General features: G+C 35.0%; 1 protein-coding gene across 1 annotated transcript; it reads left to right on the top strand.

Moving 5' to 3' along the window:
- The first annotated feature begins 248 nt into the window (after positions 1 to 248).
- On the top strand, positions 249 to 8,014 carry LOC130809473 (uncharacterized). Its single transcript, XM_057675265.1, has 2 exons — positions 249 to 469; positions 7,507 to 8,014. Exons 1-2 carry the CDS (start codon positions 432 to 434, stop codon positions 7,856 to 7,858), a joined length of 390 nt encoding a protein of 129 aa, XP_057531248.1. The 5' UTR covers positions 249 to 431; the 3' UTR covers positions 7,859 to 8,014.
- The last annotated feature ends 4,353 nt before the right edge of the window (positions 8,015 to 12,367 follow it).

Raw genomic sequence — 12,367 nt, 5'->3', positions numbered from 1 at the left:
TATAACTAGAACATCATCATTGTTCCTTATAAATAGGAATATGTTCTTCCATCTTGTTCATCATCCGATCAACAATCCCATAAAATTCTTACTCACGAAAGCCATCTTCATACAAGCCATACTCTCTTATTTTATTACAACACACTAAACTTGTATTCGGTTTTCCCTTTTGGTGTATAATACATATTACTTGCAAAAAAAAAATATTCTTGATAAAGGATATGATTTGTGCATAAGAAAAAGTAATTACCTGGAGATTAAGAGTGACATTTTGTGAAGCCACTATCTGCTGTCCACGCTTAGCTTTCTGACGACGAAGCTTCCACCAAAAGAAAACCTTACTCCAGCAAAGGCTCGGTGGCAACCATCTATATTTGCCTTTGCCCCGAACATGTTGATCCTACGTAAATAAATTAAACAAAGTTTTGGAAATGAATGATAAAATCCTTGATTTTCAAATGATAATTATGTATAAATCACTGTTAGAGTTATAACTAATTCAATATTATGGGCATTGCAAAATCAACAAGAATTAAGTGCACTGAAAAATGCTACAATACATGTTAGCCCCTTCACATTGTACACTATTAAGACCATATCCAAGAAACGTTTGTAAAAGTACACAATACAAATAGATTACTATGCCATTCTTTCTTTCCTTTTAGGAAAAAAATTATACCCTACTAATATTTGGGGAGTCCAACAACACTATTATTTAACATTTAGGAGAATAACAATACTACCTCCAATTTTGTACAAATGTGTCAGTTCCTTATTAGTCTAGTTCCATACAAATGTCCTATTTCCATTCATAGTAATGGGTTTACCCATTTTACCCTTACTTTTTACTTTACTTTAATTTCACCTAAACACTACCCCCATATGGTCCTCATCTATTTTACCTATTTTATCCTTACTTAACTACTTTTCTTAAAATTGGTGCAAATCACATATGAGACATTTGTACCTAATCGGAGGTTTTATTTACTTTGTAAAATTGAACAAAAACCACTTAAAGAAAGAAACTCGTAAATTGAATAACCTAAACGAAATCAATATCACTAGCTATTTTAAATTCTAACTTGCCAATAATCATACCAACACACCATGTTTGATGCATGCTACTTCTGGATAGTTGGAAGTTGGAATTTAGTGCCCTACTTGAATCTTTATAAACACTTACAAATTTTTACAAGAAACAACTATTACCAATTTTTGAAAACTTACAACTTTGATCAATAGGAATGATTATCATGATAAAATAAATTATTACTCTCATTGTCTTCATCTTAGCTTGTCCCCAAAATAACAACAGAACAAAGAAATTTTTACATTAATCTGCCTAGACCCTCCTTGAACCACCTCAAAAGAAAAAAATATCTCTATACAAAATCCAGTGACGAACTGATACATAAAAGTAAATTGAGCTAAAAGCAGTCCACTTCTCATACACACATAACTCTCCTATTTCTTACTACTATATTTGACCACAAATAACATTCTCCAAGAACACATGGATAAAAAAAATTTTAAATTATGTTGGTTCGTAGTTTAATAATCGGCCAAAGAGGTCACATTGGCACTAGAAAATAACATGATCGTCAACCTATTTCACACGCGCATGTCAAAAGTTTGAAAAACGCAACTATCATCCCGCATGCACTGAGTATAAATACAAACACCAGATATATCAATGAAAGAACCCAGCCGGAGACAACAATGTATAAATCGAGTACACTATATACAAAACCAAAGACACATTTCCACATCCAGATTTCTCTCAACTGCACTTCTTCACTTCTTGTCTTCCCTGTTACAAATGATAATGCGTAAAATAAACAATAAATACAAGATGATATTTATAGTGTCCCTTTGTGTATAGCAACAAACTCCTTCCTTGAATGAATCACGAACCGAATGAAAACACCGTAGAGAAGATTGTTTGCGACGAAGGCGTCACCAGAAATCTTGCTATAGATTGAAGGTGTCTACAAGCTTTCCTTTTGTGATATTTCTCCCACGAAGGTACTTGGGTTATGAGAACGAAAATTCACAAAGAGATACAATCAATCACATCAACTAATTAGTACGAATCAATTGAACTAAATGAATATGTGTTTTGTAGAGATTGAAATTAGAAAACAATTAAAGAGTTAATTACTCTCCTTCATGTTTCAAGAGAAAAGAGAGAAAGATGAAAGAAATTATGATTTCTAAGTTATGTAAATGATTTCCATGCACTCACTCTTATTTATAGAGTTGAAGTGACATATGGATTCATCCAAACAATATCTGATGATTATCAGTTAATTATGATGTAAAGCATCCATCCATAACAAAACTTTACTCCATGAAAATAGTTTAGTTTCACAAACAGAAGCACTGTTTCAATGTGCTCGAACGACCATGATAAGTGCTCGAACGAGCATGTCCCAAAACAGCTTCTAGAAACTTTCTTACTCGAAATTTCGAAAGTGCTCGAACAAGCAAACACCAAAAACATCAAACAAAAGGTTTTGAAGCATTCTGCCTGACTCACGAGCCAGTGCTCGAACGAGCAAGGCATCCTAGCAGCGTTATTTTTGTTCGTTGTTATGTTTTTGCTTAGTCCATGCTATAGTACATGCCTTAAACGTTTGGATAATGTCCTACATGCTTTAAATCTCAACAGTCCTCCCCCATTTAGAGCCTTTAGGACTTTCTTTCTCTTTCTTAAAAACTGATCTCAAAATCACATTCTATGCATCAATGCTAATGCCCCTGCGGATTTGAATCATATAACACATTTGACCATTTGAAGATGAAGTACATGTAGAACAAATAACACAATATCATTTCTTTGACACATTATAATGGCCGTGTCCATATCTATTCATAAGTTTACCATAGTCTATATTTTAATCTTGACTACTTGTAGTGGCCAGAACTTCAAACTTGTAAAGGTAGGTTTTCCTTACGTATAAAATATCCCCGCAAATGGATACTTCACCAACATCTCTTCAACTCCGGGCGTTGAGAGCTTTAAAGACGACAACCTCGCTATTCACGGTCCAAAGCAATGATGGGTCATTAAAACTTATTGCTTACAAAATCCAAAGAGAATTACAACACATTAAATTCAGACACAACGTTAATCGTGCGTGAATTGGGCTTTCTAATTGAATTTTAGTTAACGTAATCCGATTACAATTGACGCTTGTTCAATTGAATCCCTACTCATGACTTTAGTAAAGAAATCAGCCAAGTTGAACTTAGTGTTCACATAATCAAGAGTTATGACCCCATTGACGATATATCCTTGCACTAGGTTCTGCCTAAGAGCAATATAACAAGATTTACCGTTATATACTTGACTATAAGCCTTTGCCAATGCCTTCCTGCAGTCCGTATGAATTGCTACCAGTGATATCGGCATTCGTTATATCGGTATCTCAAATATGATATCCCGCAACCATTCTGCTTCCTTTCCTGCAGACGCTAGCGCTATAAACTCGGAAGCCATAGTGGAATCGACAATGCATGTTTGTTTCTTGGAAGACCAAGATATGGCTCCTCCCCCATAAACAAATACCCAAACACTCGTAGAAGAATTATCTTCTTCATTGGTGATCCAGCTTGCATCAGAATAACCTTCCAAAATCGTAGGTTCTCTACTATAAGTGATACCACGATCCATAGTACCCTTCAAATTTTAATACTCTCTTAACCGCTTTCCAATGATGCGGTCCTGGATTACTTGTAAACTTACTTAGCATTGCCACCGCAAAGGCAATGTCCGATCGCGTACAAGTTATCGCATATATTAGCGATCCAATAACCTTTGAATACGCTAATTACGAAACTGGTTCCTTATTTTTACGAAGTTTGACATGTGGATCCATAGGGGTTGAGATCGGAGTTGTCTCGAACATGTTGAATCTTTTAAGTACTTTCTCAATGTAATGAGCTTGACTTAAATTGATTCCATTGCCGTCTCTTATGATCTTTATTCCTAAGATTACATCGGCCTCTCCCATGTCCTTCATTTGGAATGAACTTGACAAAAATTCTTTTGTCTCTTGAACCCGTACTAAATCAGTACCAAATATGAGCATATAATCAACGTAGAGGCATATAATGACTCTGTTGCCTTGCCCATCAAATTTTCTATAAAACGCACTTATCGGCTTGATTCAATTTGAAACCAAAGGACAAAACCATCTCATCAAACTTTTGATGCCATTGTTTCGATGCTTGTTTTAGTCCGTGCAACGAATTTACAAGTTTACACACCTTGTTTTCATGTTCTTTCAAAACGAACCCCTCGGGTTATTTCATATAAACTTCTTTATCTAGTTCTCCATATAAAAATGCAGTTTTCATGTCCATTTGATGAATCACTAGATTGTGAATTGAAGCTAACGCTACCAACAACCGAATGGTGGTTGTTCTTGCAACTGGTGCATATGTATCCAAATGATCGATACCGTACCTTTTTCGAAAGCCTTGTGCCACTAAACGGACCTTGAACTTATCGATAGTACCATCAATTCTCATCTTCTTTCGAAAGATCCACTTGCAACCAATCAGTTTGCAAGACAGAGGTAAATCAATTAATACCCACGTATTATTTCCCATGACGTAATCCATTTCATCATTAATTGCTTCCTTCTAAAAGGAACAATCTTGCGAAGCCATAGCATCGCTATAAGTCAATGGGTCTCCTTCCACATTTAGTAAATATAGAACACTAGAATGAATGTCATTTCTAGTACCTTCTACTAGATATACATGAAAATCGGACCAAAAGTCTTTGCTTTTCTTTGTCTTTTATTCCTTCTAGGAATGTCTTCTTCATCCATCGGAGTATCTTGTAAGACAATTTGTTGATTTTCATCAACATCGTCTTCTTGTGGATGTTCTTGTTGAATATTTTCAAATTCAACATCATCATCACCAGTACTTATTTGTAGATTTCTTTGTCTACCAATTGATGAGAACCTGTTCTCATCAAATATTGCATCTCTAGACTCAATTATCGAATGGATCGATATATAGTCATTTTGTTCTATAACCTAGAACCTATAGGCTTTGCTTTGATTCGCATAACCTATAAATATGCATTCAAGACCTCGTTCACCGAGTTTCTTTCTCTTTTGTTTGGGTACCCTTACGATAGCCCGACAACCCCAAACCTTAAGATAACTTAAGTTTGGTTTCTTTTTGTACCATAATTCATAAGGAGTTTCCTTATTGGTTCTTGATGGAACCCGGTTTAGAATTTGACATGCGGTCAATATTGCTTCACCCCATCCATCACTCAAATTTGAGTATGACAACATGGAATTAACCATTTCTTGAAGAGTTCGGTTCTTCCTTTCCGCCACACCATTAGATTGTGGTGCATAACCGGCGGTTGTTTCATGTATAATTCCCATTGATTGGAAATAATGAGGATCATAGTATTCTCCTCCTTTGTCGGTCCTTAATCCTTTAAGTTTACCATTAATTTGAAGTTCAACATCATTCTTGTAAACTTTGAAAGAGTTAAGTGCCTCATCTTTTGAATGCAAAAGATAAACATAACAAAACCTTGAATAATGATCAATAAAAGTTACAACATATCTTTTATTGCCTAATGATGGAGTACTATGAAAGTCACAAAGATCACTATGTACAAGTTCTAAAATTTCAGTTTTTCTTCCAACACTTTTAGAAGGTGTTCTTGTGATCTTATTAAGCATGCGCATTTTGCAATTTACAGATTTTTGTTCTCATAAAGGTATCAAATCATGCTTAGACATAAAACAAACTTTACCAAAATTAACATGTGCCAATCTAAGATGCCATAAATAATGTAAATCATCATGCATATTAATATTACATATCATGTCTTTATAATTACAACTTAAAGATAGTTTAAACAAATTACAACATAAATAAGCACGACCGATAAAAAAGTTACACTTAGATATTATACATCTATCGGCTTCAAATACTAGTTTATATCCTAATCGTTTCAAGATAGGACTGGAAACAAGATTCCTACTAATATCGGGAACAAAGTATACATCCCTAAGGACTAAAGTTTTTCCCAATGTAAACAAGAGTTCCACTTGTCCTTTTCCATGGACTTTGATTGATGAATTATCTCCCATGTAGAGATACTCTCCATCCACAACATTGTAATGTTTTGAACCAATGTAAACTCTTGCACACATGTCTTGCGGCCCCCGAATCGATCCACCATGACATGTCATCATCCTGCACAATATTCACATTAGAATCCATGGAAGATAAATTCAAACCAGAATTTTCCTCCAAAATTGCAAGATTTCCTTTAGTAGGAGGGTTGTTGCTTGTAGAAGCACCACCCTTCATCTTCTTGAGTTTGTTCTTAAACACAAAGAAATTTTTCTTGTGATGCCCGGTGTTTACGACATTCCCAACAAGCATTGTCATTAACCTTTTTGTTGCCTTTTCCCTTGGGATTTTGTAGTTTCTTCCTCTTGTCTCCACTAGTAAAAGCCTTTTCATCATCTATCACCATGTTGACGGTTGATAGATTGGGATTGTCCTCCTTTGAACTTTCAAGTTCTCTTAAACTTGCTTCAACTTGAAGATGTTGGCGAGTTCCGTAAGAGTAATCTCTTCCTTCTTATGTTTGAGGGTATGTCTAAAATCCCTCCAAGTGTTTGGCAACTTGTCTATGATACTTGAAACTATGTAAATTTCATCCATAGTTATGTCATGCACTTTCATGTTATTATACATGCATTGTAATTCATGGAATTGATCCATCAATGGATGGTTGTCCAACATTTTCTAGTTTAAAGTTACTTACTAAAAACTTCTTAGAACTTGCATCTTCCGACATATATTTATCTTCTAAACTATCCCATAATATCTTAGCGGATTCATGAAATTGATAAATATCGAAAAGGGAATCGCACATAACGTTGAGGATGTGTCCTCTACATATGAAATCATCGTTCTCCCACTTGTTTCGCTTCCTTGCCTCCTCCAAAGTTTCATACTCCTTCTCTTTCGGTTTCAGAGTGCTTATCACATTGGCCACATTGAGGGAAGTCAAGAGGATGAGCATCTTCTTTTTCCATCTCCTGAATTCCACACCCAAAACCTTGTCCAACTTCATGAAGTTCGAAGTGAGTTCCTTCACGCTTTCCATGATCGCAAAAACTATCACAAAAGATTGTTACAAATAATAATGCGTAAAATAAACTACAAATACAAGATGATGTTTGTAGTGTCCCCTTTGTGTATGGCAACGAACTCCTTCCTTGTATGAATCACGAACCGAATGAAAACACCGTCGAGAAGATTGTTTACGACGAAGGGGTCACCAAAAATCTTGATATAGATTAAAGGTGTCTACAAGCTTTCCATTTGTGATATTTCCCACAAAGGTACTCGAGTTATGAGAACGGAAATTCACAAAGAGATACAATCAATCACATCAATCGATTAGTACGAATCGATTGAACTAAATGAATATGTGTTTTGTAGAAATTCACAAAAATCTTGTTCGAGGTTTGTCGTTTTTACTGCCTTCAACCGACTCCTTGGCTTCGCCTTCTCCTTAATGTCAACGTTTATATTATTCTCCGGCGATTCAATGGTGGTATCATTGATGGTGAACGCTTCTTCGTCGTCAACTGTGAAAATGACGCGGTGGTGGTCAGTGATAGCTTGTGACTCTGTTTTCTCTAGTGATGGTGAACTTTCGGTGTTTGTGACCTCATCTAAAACGATGTCGTTGTTAGTGGTGAAGGTGATGGAGGGGCTTGTAGTTTCTGTTGGTGTGGACGCCATTGTTGGAGAGTTGAGAGTGTTTTGGAGGTCTGGAAATGGTGGTTGAAACTTGAACAGAGCATTTATAGGAAGGGTGGTGATTGATAAATGATGAAGTGAATTTGGCGCTCTATGATGAGGAAGAATTTCAGAACTGAGATTCTGAAATTCAGAAATAACAGAAAATTAGAGAGAGAAAAAGAAGAGAGATGAGGAAAGTAATATTTTAATTATATTCATTACAATACTAAAGTGTGTCTTATAAAATAATTAGCACAATTTTTTACCACACAAAATAGCAAACAAACTAAGTACGGGTGTTATAACAAACTTGAAAATGCCAAAAAAGACTAACAAACTCCTCTACAAATTTTTCCCACCAAAATACCTGAAATTAACAAACTCTTCTTAATTATCCTGTAACACTCTATATTTCTACCCTGGAATTTTAAATTTATAAAAGCTTTTAAACTTGCATATTAGGCTTGAAAGTCTTGTTGAAAGCTTCCTAATTATAAAAGCTTTTGAACTTGCATTTGATTTAAACTTCGAGGGCCCATTTGATTGACGGTAATGAAGTAATAGGAATGAAATGTTGTAATGGCAATAGTAATGAAGGAATGGATCGGATATGAGAATTGGTAATGAAGATTTTTTTTTTGTGTGCATGACTAAAGAATGGTGATGGAAGATAATATTCCATTGACTGTATTTGGTTGTTAGTAATGAAAATTGGTAATGACTCTTACTTTCGTTATTGTATTAAAAAGCATTATTATGTGTAATGATTTTTTTTTTATTTTTATGGATAATTACAAACATTACCTTTTTTTCTTCATCATTTTGTGGACAATTGCATCGACATGCAATTACAAATAATTATATTTCTTCATGCATTCTTTACACTGCAAATACTTGACAATTACAAACAAGTTTCAATTAAGTAGCCATAGTAGTACTCTTCAACCGAGAAAATTAGCTAGTGTTTAGGCATAAAAATTACGATAAAAAGTTCATTCCTCTAGTGACTATCAACTTCATACTTTTTTAAAACACACCTACATTTTCACCAACACAGAAAGTATAACCTAAAATTCAACCATTTTACATCATGATATTTTTGAAATCTATCAACACTATTATTTTAGTAAAGATTTGACGAACATAACTGTGGACTCATCCGGCACATTGTAGAATATCTCCACCTTCTTGTCATCTAAGCCAATAAATGTGGTAGCTTCTACAACTTCCATTGGTGTCATTTCTTGCAAATTACTCAATAATCCAAAAAGGTTAATTCTCTTTTGACCTATCTCCACATCTCGTAAAAATGATTTCTTCATATCCATCATGATTGAAGTAAACTTCTTTTCAACATCAATCAAAGTTGTCAATGCAGTGGCCAGCGCACTAAGCTCTTCATTTTCAATTTCCCTTCTTCTCTTACGATCTCCTCGACCACTTGATTGCCCAATCGCTCGAGTTGAGCTAATAGCATCATCATTTCTTTTCAGCCTCATTCTTATCACCTTCTTCATCGTCTTCGAGCCCCTTGACCATACTTGCACTGGCACGATCCTTGGCGTAAATCTCACAGAGCTTGTCATAAAGAGGAAACAGTTTACAAAATAGAGCAGCGACTCTATCTTTTCCCTGGAGCATATCTTACAATTATATATCAATCAAATGAAAGAAATAACACTAATAGCAAAAACAATGATTAATAGCTACTGTTAACAAATTAAATAAAAGAAAATACCTGAGCCCATCCCATAAAGACTTCCTTCTTACCAGTTACCATTTTTGTAGCATCATCCCAACCAAAACCACTAAGTTGTTTCTGAATTTCAAGAATATATCCCATTTGTCTCTTAAAAATCTTAATTTTGGATTCAATATGTGGCTTACCCTTCAATCCACAATAAGGAATCGCTCATTCATTTTCTTTTCAATATATGTCTGATAACCCGTCCTATAGCTTGTGTCACACTTCCAATTTGAATTCTGCATCTTAAGTAGAATGTCAACAGCAAGGGCATTCTCCTCCAATGAAGTCCATATTCTCTTATTTTTTCCTCGATCTCGAATCTCATCACCCATATTAGTTATTATATATCTGTCATACAATGGTGGCAAACAATACCAAAATATCTTTGTAAGACAAGTATATTTTATAACTAATTAATCAAATTATTGATACGGACAACTCTGCAACAAACAACAATTATCAAACAACAATAACTCTATTTTATATCAATTAGAAATAAGTAGAAGCTATCAGTTTCCATACTCAAAATCATGTATGTGCTTGAAAACTATGCAACAAAAAAACTCATGTTTGTAGTTCAACATAAAAGCTAGTCCTAAAAGACTAAAAATTGAAAAACCAACTAAAATAAGAAACTATCCATGAACTAATGTAGACCATTACTAATGTCTCCTGGCCAAGAATGCATCATACATATCTTGAGTTAATGTGTTTCTAAAGTTAGTCCATTCTTCAGATGCCTCACAATTTTGAATGTAGTCTCCATCATCTTCAATTTCATCATTCTCTCCTTCCTCTTCCATATATGCATCTAAAATAGCTTCCATTGGATCAACACTCATTTGTTAGCGAATAAGGTTATGAATATACACACAAGCCAATATTATATCTAATTTGAGTGCTGAGAGGGTACTTGGTGCCTTTGGCAAGAACTTACCACCGTACTTTCAACAAACCAAAAGCTCGTTCAATCACATTTCTAGCTGAAGCATGCCTCATATTGAACAACTCTTCCTTAGAGCGTGGTTGCTCCAACCCCCTTCTCCATTCATGATAAATTGTTCTTCTATAAGGTACAAGGAATCCATCACAAAGTTAATATCCTACATCCCCTAGATAATAATTACCTAGGTGAAAAAGTGAAAAACTAATGTGTTAAGCTAGATTATTGGTCATTGTTGCTCCATTAAAAATTCTTTACACATAAGAAATTGATTTCTGACCTCTAGCCACTTTTAATCCATTATTTCTATATAAAGCACTTCGAAGTACTCTTCCATCGGAAACTGAACCCTCCCAACCAGCCAAAACATATATAAATTGCATATCCGATGCACAAGCTCCTAAAGCATTTGTTGATGAGATGGTATTTTTTCTTGACCTATAACGTGATTTATCTATCGCTGGCACATTTACATCAATCAAAGTCCCATCAATAGCACCTATACAATTCTATAAAAAGGGGTGTGATTAATAAAGTTAAAAATCGATATGTGTTTTCTACCTATTAATAAAAAGTACAAGGTTTACCTTGAACCCTTTTCATCTTTCATTTGTGCTATTCTCGAGAATCGGTTCAGGTTTCTTGAGGAGCAAACTCGAAAGTTTTAACACAACTTTTAACACATTATTAAAATGTCTACTTATAGTTTCTCCTGACCGTTGAAAATCATATTTTATTTCCCTATTCTTCTCCTCAAATGCAAGTAGATGCGAAAATATAACAATCATTTCTTCCACTACCATGTTCTTAGTATCTCTTAATCCTCCAACTTCACGAACCAATGAAATGAAGATATTAAACGTGCGACGATCCATCCTAAGTTGCTCCATGCAAGAAATATCACTCTCCACTATCATTCCATCTAAATGTGCTAATCTATGGATAGGATTATGCAGACTAGTTGCTTAGACATCCTAATTCTTAGTCTTCTTCTAAAAATGAGGATTATCCTAATCAAAATCAGCATTATTACTCTTCTAATTTTTCTTCGCTTCATAGCAAACCAAAAAAAAATAAAGTCCTCAGTCGATTGTTGAAGACGCGCCATAACTACATAAATCATAGCATAAGTAGATGATAAGTCACAAAACCATTCAATCAATTCTACTTAAGACCAAGAATAAGTGCTCAATAGATTCAATTCTACTACAACAAAAAGGACAAGAGTCATCATCAACGATACCAGCAACCTTCAGGTTGTCACGAGTTTTCAGCCTATTAAGCATGGCTAACCAGAAGATGAAGCGAGTTTTTGGAGTAGATAATCTATTCCAGACCAAACTAGCCCATTTGACAGGAGGAGAAGGAACTCTGAGACTATCATATACAGAGCTAACGTTATACTGCACTGCACTCAACCATTGACTGACCACCCCCTTAACTTTGCATAATTTTTAAAATGCCCAGCTTGCAGTGACAGGAGGATTAAAAATCAGCCAATTTCCACCTTTAGTATACACTCGATGAACCCAACGAACCCAAACAGATTCTTGAAGACTGCTAATATGCCAAGCAATCTTGCCAATGGCAGCAAGGTTCCAAATTTCAAGATTACGAATACCCAAACCTCCTTTTTTTAGGCTTACAAAGAGAATCCCACTTCACATTACCAGGCTTAGAATCAATCCCATCATAATGCCAAAAAAAAGATCTACAAATACTGTTAACTTGTTTGATAACCTTCTTCGGGAGGAGAAAAATCTGCCACCAGTAGGTTGTCACACTCATAAGCACATAACTCACTAATTGTAGCCTAGCGGCGTAGGATAGATGTTGACCTTGCCAGCCACGAATTTTGCTAGTCA

Source organism: Amaranthus tricolor, chromosome 3 (assembly GCF_026212465.1).
Source record: "Amaranthus tricolor cultivar Red isolate AtriRed21 chromosome 3, ASM2621246v1, whole genome shotgun sequence".
Taxonomy (NCBI): Eukaryota; Viridiplantae; Streptophyta; class Magnoliopsida; order Caryophyllales; family Amaranthaceae; genus Amaranthus; species Amaranthus tricolor.
This window is presented reverse-complemented; position numbering and strand designations above follow the sequence as displayed.